The sequence below is a fragment of the Leptonotus elevatus genome, chromosome 10 (assembly GCF_054856555.1).
Source record: "Leptonotus elevatus isolate MCC_2025b chromosome 10, RoL_Lele_1.0, whole genome shotgun sequence".
In the NCBI taxonomy this organism is placed as follows: Eukaryota; Metazoa; Chordata; class Actinopteri; order Syngnathiformes; family Syngnathidae; genus Leptonotus; species Leptonotus elevatus.
Genome location: NC_141248.1, coordinates 5,121,949 through 5,136,945, shown reverse-complemented (window position 1 = coordinate 5,136,945; position 14,997 = coordinate 5,121,949). Strand labels below are relative to the sequence as shown.

The 14,997-nt window shown below is 37.2% G+C and overlaps 1 protein-coding gene across 2 annotated transcripts in view; it reads right to left on the bottom strand.

Moving 5' to 3' along the window:
• Nucleotides 1–1,296: 1,296 nt before the first annotated feature.
• Nucleotides 1,297–14,997, bottom strand: part of slc2a9l2 (solute carrier family 2 member 9, like 2) — a 66,825-nt gene continuing 53,124 nt past the window's right edge. For both annotated transcript variants that reach the window (XM_086086577.1, XM_086086576.1), the window contains exon 13: nt 1,297–2,208. In XM_086086577.1, coding sequence (XP_085942703.1) covers nt 1,966–2,208 — 243 coding nt within the window. In that variant the 3' untranslated portion in view covers nt 1,297–1,965. The remainder of the gene's footprint in view (nt 2,209–14,997) is intronic.

The following is a 14,997-nucleotide window of genomic DNA, read 5'->3' as shown; positions in this document are numbered from 1 at the left end:
TTTCATCTTGAAATATTACAGATTATCACGAGTAATGCTAATAACGCTTGAAAACCCTTAACAAGCTGAGAGGCCTCCCTATAGCTTGTCTCCCCTAATGTTTGTTTCACTTTAAGATTATCTCCCCTTTCTAAGTAACAGTCATTTGTGGTATGAGTGCATAAAGCACAACTCAAGGCAAGCAGAAACTGAAAAGAAATCTGTGGCATTGACAGCATGATCAATGTCAACAAGGACAACAGGGATGTGGAAGGCAGAAGGAAAACACAAGAGCAGGCTAGCAGTAAAGTGGCTGATAGGGAAGAATGAGGAAAATTACTCCAACAAAACAAGTACCACTTAAAACCCTTTTTATTGCTCACACGTATAGCTGTCTGTCTGTGTCGATATGTGTTTTAATCTCATAGCTAGTAAATGTATAAATACTGAAGACATCAGATCGTACTGTGGGGCAAACTGTATCCGCTTCCTTATTCCACGCTTGTCTGCTTCTGTCCAGATCACTTCCTTCATCAGCGCGCACCAGGTAGCAAAAACGCCTTTTGGGTTTTAGAGAGGCACCCACAACTATGCCTGTCAGAGCTATGGTGTTTTTTTTTCGTTTTGTTTTTACTCCCACCACTCATACCACGGCGTGGCGCTTCTTTGTTTTTGTGTGTAGCACTTCTTCATTTTTGGCGGTGAATGTTTTTTTTTTTTTTTATGCTGTGGAAGCTACGGTTAATGTAACGTGTGGTGGCGCCGAGCCCTTTGTTTTTCTTTCTTAATAGTAAAGTGAATCCGTGGACTGCTAATCCTTTTGTTACTCTCCTGTTGTTGTTTTTCTGTCCCGCTGCGCCATCCACGGCCGATCAGCTCGCGCGCGTTACAACACACACACACTCTAAAAAGTGAATTGTTGAAATAATTTAAGATTACAAATTGAATTGTTGACCAATTTAAAAAAAAAATGCTTCAATTGGTAACACACAATTTAATTAAGTTAATCCAAAGTGAATATATTGTTGGAAAACGATCCTTTTGTTTTCCGCGTGTTCGTGTTATTCCGGGTAATGAGAATGTTGATTTTCTGAATACAGACTGGAGATCAGTGAACAGGTCCTTCGAAGGATTTATTTTACAGAAATTTCTGGACACAGAAAAGTTTACAGACAAAACGCTGCAGTTCCTCTTGCCAGTGTGTCGATTCCTCACAATTGCATTTGTCTTATACTATCAGAAAGCGGTCCCCCCAAACCCCTCCCCTCTATCACCAGCCCTGCCCTTTAGCCCCACCCCTGCCCCCTCTCCCAAGACAGACAGCACTCAATACACATTGACAGATGGCCGATTGATGTGGAAATATAGTAGGTCTCAGACAAAATGGCACCTTGTAGCAAATAAAACTTACAAAGGAATCCTTTTTAACACATTTGCTCCCCCAAACAAATGGCAAATTGCGTGTGAAGAGGAAGGAAGAATCTTCAGACATTCCGTCACATTATTAAAACACTTCACCAAGCTTTATTGAGGAAATTAAAGCAGTTATGACTAAATCTAAACAGTTATAACTATATCAAAACAGTTATAATTAAATCTGGGCAGAAGACTGTTAACAATGTCAAGTTTGATTAATGAGTTTAACTTATTTATATATTATATATAAATATAAATATATAAATAATATATTAATTTAACTTAATTTATTAACTTTGGATCACTTTTCAATTTGCAATCATAAATTATTGGTTCAACAATTCTCTTTTTAGAGTGCACACAAACCCCACAATGGTCACTGAAATATAAAAACTTGGACTGGATTATCTACATTGCTCTGAGATGTACAGTGTGAAAATGTACCAATCTTGCTTCTAAAAAAAGAAGTGGTATGTTATACATTTAATTTAGACACATTTTTCTTTATCACAAGATAAATCTATATAAAAAAATAACGTTATGGTGAATCTTAAGACAATTACTGCTGATTTAAAAGGAACTCTCCATCTTAAAGCCACTCTGTGCTTTTCCGTTCTTCTCCTGCTCAGTACACAGAACCAGTTTCATTTCATGGCTTGTGGAGGTAACCGGGACTTTGTTGATCTTGGCAAAACTCTGGCTTATGTCCATGAACGTTTTGTTTTTGGTTTCAGGGAGGATGAAAAAGAGGTAGATTGCTGCCACGACACAGACCCCCACAAACACCAGGAAGGCAAACGCCTCCAGGGACTCCTACATAAAACACAAAAGAAAGCATTAAGACAAATTCGGTTATATTTCAATTATCAATTACTCACAGGTGAAAATTTAAGCCCTAAAAAATGAGTAAAGCAGTGGTTCTTAATCTTGTTTACTGGTGAACAAAATGAACGGGGAGCGTAGCCTTTTCATCAAATGTGGCTGTCTTCACCTTGAATTTAGAAAGTGTTGTGTTCTTGTATACCCCATCTCCACGCAGTGTTGCTTTCGTTTTGCTAGATAGCTAGTTGAGTTGGACAAGAATTGCTCAACTTAGCATTGCAAATCATGCAGTTATCACTCAACTCGACTCTATATTTATTGAACACTTTAAAATAGCCACCACTGTTTCTTAAGATGGAAACCAAGTGCAGCAGATACAATGGCCACAGCAGAGGCCCCAGAATTGAACCCTATGGAACACCATACATTCCGTTACGCATGAAAATTCATATGACACATATTCGTCCGACCACTTTCTTTTTTGCTCGACATATTTAGTATGAAGTGATTACAATAATAAAGAAATCACATGACCTACCATCACAACAGTCACAAGTCTACTACTGAGTGCACCAAATTTCCTGCAGCACAGATAGGTCAAGCAATGTAGCGTGATCAGCTGCAGCCAATAGTCAGGTTTCCATCCAATTGTTTTGAATTTACTAAAAATGCGCAAAACGGACATACCACTTATGCCCGTTTCCATCTGTTCTTCTTTTGTGAATATTGGGTGGGGACTCCGCCGCTGTAGGTAGCGGTATAGCTCAAAGAGATGTGATCCACCAATAATTTAAAAGAAGAGGAAGAAGACCAGGAAGTGACTGCGCCGTGCGATGAGGTCGTATGAGTTTTCTTTTGTAATTCTTGATAAACCGTAGAGTTTCTTTGCTGCCGTAATATTCGCTTCTTTAATTCCAATTTAATTTTAATTGATTTCTGTTTTGTCGTCACCCTAAATATACCTTACTTTATCGTCCGACATTGCTTTGGGACTACAAACGTACGTGTGCCGTAATATCCGGTCAAAATGTGCGACGTGTATCCGGTCTTGCCAGCGGTTATTCGCAAAATGTGTTTCCATAGCCAAAATTAGCATTTTCCTTTTCTCAGTATGCTTCAAAATCTACACCCTCTAAGCGTAAAAATCTTTTAGCGAATTTTGGGCCCTTTTTCAAATTTCTAGCGTTTCCATTCAGTTGTATTTTCGCATTTCTTGAAAATTCGTATAAAAATGGGTGGACGGAAACCCAACTAATGATAGCCAAGCAGAGTGTATCATCACAAATCATTTGAGTCGGGGTGGTGTCTTGACCTCTGCCGAACCCCTGCGACTGACTCACTGAACCCTCGGGGTTCGAAAGAACCCATGTTAAGAACCACTGTAATGAACCTATATTAATAGGGATGCTTAATACCACTTTTTTCCCCCCAGACTCAACTCTTGAGTAGTCACCAAAAGCCGATACCAAGTACCGATCACCGCAAGTATTTTTGCGGTGTCGGTACGTGGTAAAAATTATTATTATTATTATTTGAGTACAATGGCAGATGATTTTAAAGAAAGACCATGTATACCATTACCAATATTGCATTTCCCTTAAAATTACATGAAATTAATGAATGGCAAGTTTCTATTCTTCTAATTTCTAGCTTCTGATCATAAAATGTCTGCCGATACTGGTATTGGCCACCATAGTGAATATGAAATAAGGCTTGATAGCCATACCTGGTATCGTTCCTCACAATTAATTAACAATTTAGACACGTTCATAATTAATTAATTACTGAAGCATCTTTTCGGCTGGTGATAAACACATTCAAAAATGAAAGCTAACCTTCTGACATATTTGACTTCTGTGAGAATTTTGTGATTAAAAAGTGTCTGACACTGAACGGCAGGAAACAACATGATTGCAATACTATGCACGCACCTGCTCTAAATAATGACGTCCAAAATAGCCACAGCCACAATGGAGTACTATTTACTGTTTGTGCTGTTATATCACCCCGGCTGTTAGCCTCTGACACATTTTTGCCATGTTGAGTGAATTTCATAAGAGCACTAAAAAACATCGTGCGAAGGGCCTGACCCACTTTTCATGTGGCCTCTATGATGTAATGCTCATCTGCAAAGTTAGACGTGAAAAAAAATTCTGCCTTTCTCTCCCAGCTGTTCTGAGTGATGAGTCATTTTCACACAGGACAACTTTACCCCCACTCGGATTGTGTGGACCCATGTGACAATATCTGATAGAGAGGACTGAGTGCAGTGTGGGGTCGCGTCTGCAAACAATGAGGTACAGACCCATCTGTGTGTAAGCGGATAGGACAGCACAGGGGAAAGTAGAAGCCGACTGTCTAGGACAGCATGTGCAGGGCGGGACAGAACAAGATGAAACCTGACAGGATAGAACTGGATAGGACTCACAGGAGGTCCTTTCAATCCCTGCGGGACGAATACAAACATATTTGCTCTTCTAAATGCCCATCGTGGGCGGTCAAACTATTTGGTTTCTGGGGCAGCACTTAGTCCTAATCTGTGTTTGAGGTGTACGCTGTCAGTCACTGCAAGGGATTATATGCACGTGAGAGGGCTTTTATAGATTTGCCGCGTCCCAGTGGAAGCCGACTGAAGGACAACGGCTGTGGTGCATGAAAGACTGAAATGAAAAACGGTACAGCAGATGACAGGAGCATCACTGCAAATATCCGCACTGGGCTGTTTAGGGGGTTTTATGGATTATTGCGTTCCTGTCACATCCTCAGAGCATGATAATTGGGAGACGCACAGTCGCTGAGAATCACAGTTATGGATCAGAGATCGTGCAGTACAATCATTAGGGACACAAATACCTACAATTGTCACACATAATGAGGATGACGGCTAATTATTCTGCATTCATAGAAAATAGGAATCAGACTTGAATAGATGAATAGATAGATACAGCCACATTTGAATGATGTCCTTATAATGAGGCTGTGAAATAATCTGCAAATTATATTTGCTATTCATCTATTTAAAATAAACCTTGATGATGTACACGGAATTAGATCAGATCAGATCAGATATGCTGTATTTATGTTATGTTTATCGAAAACAAAGAAAACAATACATACAAGGTCATACTGTAGATGTATCCCGATGAACATCCTACGATTTCTTATGACATTTGTGCACTTTATTAAATTGATGTTTATGATAAACCGTATTATTCTTGTTGTCTGCCCCGATAAACTTGTGCATGTAAATTAGACAACATATGATTTCTGCAAGAATACCAATACATTATGAATGAAAGCACACAGGTTACAGGGGTTGCTTCACCTAGTGGGAAAGTTGGCAAATTACAGTATAGCTCTGATAAAAATGTATATGTTGGAGTTGAAGAAGCTGTGATTTATTGTCCTGTGGTCTTATGTCCATGGGACCTGTGTTCTGCACACATTCTACTAATCTCATATAAACTCCTATAATTGCAAGGTAGCATAAGGGATTAAGGGATGCAATCCCATCTGTGCATTCACAAGACAAATGAACATTGATTCAGTGTCCATGTAGACTCTCATTACGCTATTTATTTATTTTTTTGTATTGAGCTGCAAGCTGCTAACACTCACATATGGCAGCTTTTGTAATGACCGACATTTTCGAATTGGCTTCTTTTGTAGCAATAATAAAGTGTCAAAATAGGAAATGCTCTATGAAATGTTGAAGTATGTGTGTGTATATATATAAGGAATGAACAATTGGTTCAGTTGTCAATTAGTAGTCTCTGACAATTAATAATTGACAACCACTTGCTGGCACGGTTTCATTCAAGACCAACAAACATTACTACTTTTTGTCTTTTTGACTCTCAGTTTTGCCACACAATGCACATTAAAGAGGCGCAAATTACTAATTTTGACATGCAAACTGCGATGTGAAAACGCTTATTTCAAACCTTGTATATATATATATATATATATATATATATATATATATATATATTTACACTATACATACAACGCATATACTTATACACAAATACATATAGACACACACACATATCCATGAACACATACATGCGTATATACTGTGACCCTGAGCAGTATGCAGCGTGAAAAAAAGGCTTCATGCCCATAAAATCCAAAATACTGTAGCAATTGTTTTGATATTTTCAGAGGTTGAAGAGGACTTGAGTAGAGATGTGCATGTGAAAGCAGGTAACTATTCATAGCATTCTTGTGTCATTAAGCCACGTTTAGCTTCGGTACATGTACTGTTGTGCTCATATTGTCAATTTATGGGCACAGATGCACTTGATGCACAATATGAACAAAATATTGTAATGTTTCAATGGGGCTTTTTTTGACGATCAAAGTTTCACATTTCTGTCATGTGAAATGTTACATACATACAAAATTAACCTCGTAGGTGAACCACACTCAGCAAAATCATTGGAGGTGATATGAGTGATAAAATACTGAGTGTGAAATGTGTTTTGCACATGATTGACAGTGTTTATATTTCAACTTGTGTGTAATGGATTCTATTACTGAGAGAAAAGATCCCAAAATTCTGCTATTGGCTTTTAGGGAGGTTTAAATTAGTAATGAATTCATTATTGTTTGTAAAATGTTTTAATAGTTTTCAGTTGTGTTGAACTGCATAACTGAGTGGTGTTTTAAGGTAGTGTATAACTAACTGCATGCCAAAAATGTAAATAAGATACTGGTCCTGACTCCTGATGTATGTATTTGGAGTGCATGTCAAACCAAAAGTCTTAATTTTGTTTGGATACACAACAATTCAATCAAATAAAACCACTGTCAAGTTATTTGAAATTTCACTGCCTGACTAATGAAATTCCTCCTCAATTCAGTTTCAGGCCTCAACTAGAAAAGTAAATCATTCAAAACAAGTATATTTACTTCATAGGTCTGTCTCTCTTTTTTCAACATGTTGAATAGTGAATACAACATGGAAAAAAATCTATTATTTACAGTACCAAAGCTCCAGAAACATTTACCATTACCTCTGTTTAAATACGATTAACTGTTCATCTTTGGCCATTTTGATTAGGAAAATTTCCAGTGTAATAATACTTGGTTGTAGGGGTGTTAAAAAAAAAATCGATTCGGCAATATATCGCGATATTACAGCGCACAATTCTCGCATCGATTCAATATGCAGCCGAATCGAATTTTAAAGCTACATTTTTGATGGAAATATTCAACAAAATGTCTTAATTAGAATTAGGATTCACATTTTAAGCATGGACGAATGTTATATTAATGGAACATTAAGCCTTAAAATTTGATTTCAATGCTATTTAAACATGAAACAGATTGCAACCTGTTTGTTAAATACGGTGGACCACAGATATAAGCCTGAAGTAGATTTTCATACAAATCTTACAGTGTATATGTACAAGTTTACTGATTAGTATTTTTTTTTAAATCGCAATAATTTACTTATAGATTCGTATAGGGATTAATCGTTATCAAATCGAATCGTGACCCATGAATCGTGATACAGATCGTATCGCAAGCTACTAGGCAATTCACACCCCTACTTTCAGTAAAGTATATTAGGGATACAGTGTTTGTTATGAATGAATCACTTTATCAGTCTCTGCTAAACGAGCAGCGGGCATTGAGAGAGTTCATTCAGCATGTAACTTTTATGGAGGTGAAAAAAATGCTGATTCAGCAAAGTGCAGGTGTCACATCAGAGGTCAGATTTGGTTTCAGATGTGATCTGGGTGTCTGACCATGCAAAATTTGACGAACCAAAAATAACCTTGCACCACTCCCTCACGCCTAAAGCCATTCCTCACCTTGGTCATGTTTTCTCTCACACTTGTCCCCTCATGCAATTGTATGAGGAATCACTTTATCTTTGCTATATGGCTGTATTATCTGTCTAATTGCACACTCATCCATTTTCTCCACTGGGTGACGTCAGCTGTCAACATTTCAGTGAAGTATCCTTCATTGTTATTGTCACATCACTCTTCTTATTAGAAACTAACACAGACAAGAAAAAATATATTTTTTAAATATTCTTCAGGAGCATATTTCTCCCCGTACACATATTTTAATGTTACCTTTTCTTTCTTTTTTTATGAGAGACACGCACAACAAGGAAAGAATCACCACATCTGTTCATTGGTCGGAGCTTGTATTAGTGATCTGGTCTTGCGTCAACAGATGACACACTGCTGTGACTGACTTAAAGGCTAAAATTAGTTTCATCTGCGGGTGCAACCGAGAACATAGGCAGACAACACATTGATTTGTCACGACTTTCACTCGCACTGAAAATAAAATAGAATGGATTTTTCTCAATGTGTTCATCTTTCAAGTTTTAATAATTTGAGTTGTTATGTCTCAGAAACTCAAATCACTCTCACAACAACAAGCAAAGGTGAAAATGAGATGATAAAGAATTTACAGGATCTGGAGACTTTTTACCAAGAAGAATGGGTGAATGACTTCACCACCTGAGGTGTTTTTTCATTCAAGAGGGTGCATGATAGGCTATAGGTGACATTAATGATGGAAAACATTAAGGAATTATTCATCATGGTCTTTCCAGCATGCCTGCAAACATTTTCTGTAAGAAGGCTCACTATAGTCTAAATACGGTAGTTTGATTAATATTGCCTTTGTGGAATATGAGTTAAGTAGCAAAATCCACACGGGTTTTTATCCATCTCAGTGGGCGGCCATTTTGCCACTTGCGGTTGACTGAAAATGACATCACAGTTGCTCGGGGCTCAGGTAATGACCAATAACGGATGATTGGTTGTTACCTGAGCCCTGAGCAACTGTGATGTAATTTTCAGTCAACAGCAAGTGGCAAAATGGCCGCCCCCCAACTGTAATGTTTCCTAGCTCGAAAAAACGTTAGCTAACTCCTACCTAACAACATAAGATGTGACCTACGGTTAAATGCAGCATAATTTAGGTCTGGTAATGATAATTTTGAATGGTACGATATACGGTAGCTACTCATTCAAACGAGTCCTTCATGTGACTGGAAGTCTGCGCACTGACGCCCATGCAGCTCAATTGAAAAGACGTGGGATGGATCGGTGTCACAAGCTATTTTTGAGATCGTCTCTGTCTCTGTCTCTCTCTCATATATATATATATATATATATATATATATATATATATATATATATATATATATATATATATATATAAGGGATTACAATTTATATATATAAGGGATTACAATTTATATATATATATATATATATATATATATATAATATATATATATATAAATTGTAATCCCTTTTTAATAAATGTACCTGTAATCTAATTACATGTTTTTTCCTGTAACTTTAAGGGAATACACCAGTTAAAAAAAAATTTAGGTAACGGTGGTACATGTATTCCGTTACTCCCCAAGCCTGATTATTATTAATGGGCTAGACACATCTATTACGCAATCCCCTTAACCTTACAAATGGCTAAACACTGAATATGTATAATTCTTGTGCATCAGACCTACATTTTTTAAATATATGTTTTTGTGTCCTTAACACTGCTTAAAATGAAATTTTAAAGTAATAACTCTTCAAAGTAGTGCATGAGACAATAACTTCCCATATAGTAGTAAATGTAGAGTGTTGGCTGGAAGTTTGTTTGTTTACTAGGGTAAGAAAAGGCTCCTGGTTCACAGGCACCTACTTATTGTTGATTTAGGGTGTTTCTAATAAATCACTGGGACAAGCAGATGTACATGGCAAATCTCTGTGAGCCATGTACTCCAACCCAGCGCATTTGTGAGAGAATCTAAAATGATATACAGTTCCACAGGCCCAGACAAGGACCAATCTCACAATCTCAATCTAGAGTGAATCCTCTGAACAGTACACACAGACCTGACTCGCTCTGATCCGTGACATTAACGTGGCAGATATTGCTGCAAATAACATTTCCTCACTACCTTTTTGCCTGCAAGTAAACAACATACACTGTGTTGACAAAAGTGTCAGGACAGTGGGTGGTAATAAACAATCACTTCTTTGCAACTTTCTCATGTCCAGTGGGAAGAGTCGTACTCATCCAAGTATGACTTTATTGATCTTGGTTTGTGCACTGCTGCACTGCCTTTTTCTAGACCTGACCCCACACTCGAAGCATATAATCGCCTTTAAATGTCTATGTAAATGAATAATTAAGGAATGAAGGTGAACTTGCCAAATTCTGATTGCTTAATTATGAGATGTGTCTCAGCTGTGGCCTAATCATAGATGGTAAATGTGGTTTACTTGTATAGAATGTTTCTACCTTCAAGGTATTCAAAACACTTTCAACTCATTCAACAATTCACACAATGATTATGATATATTTTAATGAAGTATCAAGCCGTTTTCACACATTTGTGGCACTGTGCGTAGCATGCCTGTGTTGGAACTGGTGATCAAACCCACAACCTTCAGGTTGAGGAGGGGGGGACGTCAAGAAAAGGGACACTCCTTGCCTGGTCTAAATGAGGTTGGTCTGTCAAATTTCTGTTTAAAAAATGTTCAGTATTTTCAATATTTTTAAGATCTTTCAGATATGACCAATAATTTGATATAAAAGTGGAAGCCCACACCTTTCATTTATATTCTAGCTGATGTGAGCCAACTAAGAGGAGAAGTGTGCCATCTAAGAATTCCGAGAAGCTCTTAATTGGAAAAATACGTACATATCTGGCTACCTGTGCCTTGTTTCATTAAGCACAGCTCTTGTCGCCGAGCAACTACGACAAGTGGTTGAAGAGCGGGACAGCACTTTTCTAACCTAGTGTGAATTTTCAGAGATTCTACTTTGGTGGTCTCTTAGCCAATATAAAGAAATGTAGGAGCAGACGAATATGAATTATTATATGTAAAATAACATCATTTGGCACCATCATGTTTCCTATCCATATATATATATATATATATATATATACACACACACACACACCCCGGTACCCTGCTAAGCTGGTTATGAGTTAAGTGTACAAGCAGACCATTAAATGCTTATTTTTAACTGAAATATCGGGGCTCTATATTTGGAGACGGGGCAGCTGCCATTTAAAAAAAACTGGCGCATTAGAACCTTTTCTGGTTTTGTTTGGCAGCCCCTTGCATTCAGTTGCATCAAAACCCATGCCGACAGTTCTCACCTTTTCCACCATGTTGGTCAAATGACTCGTATTCCATAACTCAAAACTTTTTTTTTTCATCTCGTAAAAAAAAAAAAAAAAAAAAAAAAAGGAGGAGGTAGGCTTTCCATCATACTTGAAAAAAATTGGGTTTTCCCTCAATGGTTCCATGAGCACATTCGAATAGACTTGGGCACCTCTTTTAAAAGTCATATAATCATTGACATATTTTCCTGACTGTAACAACTAATGCATTTTTCCTAATTTATTTTATGATTTATTATTAATTTGTTAATTTTTTGATTGTGATTTATTTTTATTTTATCAATATTTTGTGGAGGATAAAAAAATTGGAAAAAGGTTTCTATGGAAGCAATGCCAAAAAAGCCTAAATTTGGTAAAATTAATATACTTTTGGTCAGTCTACACGTGTGGGTGTTATACAATTGTTACAAAATACTCTAAAATACTATATTTTACAAAATATTGACCAATCGAAAGTGTTGAAAATGGCTTGCACTCTTTGATGATGCAATTTTAATGGTTGAACAAAGATGTCGTTTTTGGGGTCTCCCGAAAAGTGACTATTTTGGAAGTACAATGTTTCGGCCTAACGGCAGTAATATATACGTTCCTTTCTTGATTTACCACACTTAAATGTTTCAGATCATCAAACTAGGTTTTAGCAATCTGAAATGTCTGAAATGAGGATTTTACTTATTAAAGCAGAAGTCAAGTCAAAAATTGTCTATGATAATATGTTCTATGCACCCCATTCGGAGTAATACTTCATTTGTGGAATATGTCGACTGAAAATTACTTCACAAGGGGCACAGGTATGTATATATATATATATATATATATATATATATATATATATATATATATATATTTGGGGGTGATGAGTTATTGTCACCCTTCTGAGTAACGATAAAGACCGTTTTTAATAATCCATTACACATGGCTGTATGACGAGTGAAGAGATGCAGTGCTATCTCAAATTGTTTCTGTGAAACTACTAACATCGCATCCCAGACAAATGATGCATTTATGTGTACTGTTTTAGTTTTTAATTCACCTTCATTGTAAATCACAGCAGCATGTTAAGCTGTAATGCGGACTCAATACTGCTATATTAAAACAAAAGGCTTCCTCTTCAGTTCAGTTTCCTGCCACCAACCCAAAGCCAGCAATAAACTTCTTTAATTACCTGCAGTCTCCCAGCCTTGTGTTTTTCATTGATGTCAGGTTAGTTCTGCTCTATCTACAAGGCTAATAAAGTCATCCAATCTTATCCCTGCATGTTAACAAGGCTGCTGGTAAATTTTGCATTATCCATGCTTGTGTTAATAGAAGTTTAATTACACTCATCATGCTTTGGGAAAGAGTGGCTCAACTCATTTGTTTTCAGCACACTATCTCACTGGGAGGCAAGTAAATGTAAACTTTGAAAAATATTTAATGTTCTCGTGGCTCAAATTGAGGCAGAGGTGGTACCATCCTGACTATGATGGGTGACTACCGATACAAGGTTTTGGTGCCAATACCTGTTTTTTTTTTTTTAAGTTTGAACGATACCGTTATCGGCCATTTCTGAGGGACAATGTGGGACAATGTGGGACAATGCAGCGGGCCCCACTTATAGGCAGACTCACTGATGGTGGTTTACACATTTCTAGCACATATATCAGGGCTGCAGACTAGCATTTTATGCGAAGATCGCGGTAAATTTCACAGCATTTTCATTATATTACTGATAAATACTACAATGTTTTTGATTCATATTTTTTGTACATGTCCTCAGACCAGCTACAACTCATCGTTGGCACGCAGTTGCTACACGTGTATTTTTGGACGGGCTAGGTGAAGATAGCGACATAAGTTCTAACAAACAGGCCCGTGTGATGGTCGCTTTTTTTTTTTTTTGTGGCATCACAACATCCTAGTTATGCCAGCGTAGGTTCAATGAGAAATGTCTTTTGATTCTAAGTGTTGAGCAGAAGTGGGTCAACAACGAAAAAAACAACTATGGGGGTTCAGCGGTTCTGTGGTTTACAACAGTCCGGCAGCCATGAAGGCAAAGGGGACTTTTTGTGAGCGACTCAGACAGACTTAATATTCATATGAAAGTCCGTGGTTACGCCTTGTTGTTGTGGTTACGGCTGATAGTAGTCTCAAAAATTTTATTTTTAATTTTTTTATTTTTAATTATCATCATTATTATTATTAGGGCACTGATTTTGCGGGACATGACTCCAATAAGCGAAGTGCGCATCTCGACGGCTTCGGTGCATTATGGGTAGCGGCGTGGTGCATTGTGGGTAGGCTAAACTACCATACGGTCATTGAAAATAAATTGGATCCAATGGAACCGCTGGAAAGTTGCTGTTTTTTTTCTAATGTATTTTAAACATGCATAGGATGTGGTTTACTGGCTGCCATACCCAAAGCTGGAGCCATGACCATGGGCCGGGCGAGTACCGAGGGAGGCTCCGTGCTGCGGCTGGCTGAAAGCTTATTTAAGTGGATGGCCCGGTGTTGTGTTGTCGGCCGCGACCCGCAATTCTTTTTGTTTTTCCCACAATCATAAAAATTCAGCAAATAGTACAATATTAAATTGTAAATATAGTTCAGCGTTGTTGTAAAACACTTATATGTTTAGTGTATATATTGTGTTTTTATCTTTTATCTAAAAAAAAAAGAACAATCCACTATGAAACTTTATTTGTTGGCCATTCTAAAATGTTAACACTATGTATTACTCTGAATGTGTTTAATGTGTGTGGGCGTTTCCTCACTTGGCCTTATCGAAATGTTCTTAGTGCATGTAAAAGAGCAACAGGTTACATTCTGTTACTCCTGGGTTGATTGATTGAACCTTATCAAAGCCTTACAATACGCTAAATACAGTCATAAGATATACTAGCAAAGAGAGCAGGGTTGACCTGACCATTGTTAAAACATTCCTTTGTTTATTTTGACCTTCTAAGTTCTTACTTGTCTCATTCCTATTAGCTTAGTTGGTGTTTTGCTTTTTTAAGTTCCCAATGAGATTAGAGAATAAACGTGCACATAATTAGAACCTGTTTGTGTACTGTGCGCGTGTCATTTAACAAGTCAAATTAACCTCTGAGCTGAAAAATGAACTCAAACTATTCAAATGCAACATCTTTTTGAATGACTGATTGGCCGATTTACTGATAAAACTATTTTAAAAAAAGAATCAAAAAATTATGTGGTGCTCCGAATGGCAAGCTCGAGTTTAATCTAAGTACTAAACTCGAGTCTCCTCTATTTAGTTAATCAAGCAATTGTTTAATTTAATAATTAATTGACCCAATTTGTGCCACACACCATAAAACATTGTTAAATGGACTTTCATTTGTACAGCAACTCATTTGCTCCCAAAAACATAAATATGTTCTATTTTAAAGATTACCATGCTCCCAAAGACGTATTTATGCTTCTTCTTTTTTATTATTATACTAGAGCATACAGAAGGCAGATGCAGCCTCTGAACTGAAGAGAATGCTTGAAGCAACGGTAGTTATTACAAAATCGGCCAGCAGGTGACAGCAGAGTATAAGAGATCAACCAGGGCTATATTGAAAAAAGCTCTTTTCGCACTATTTTAAACAGAT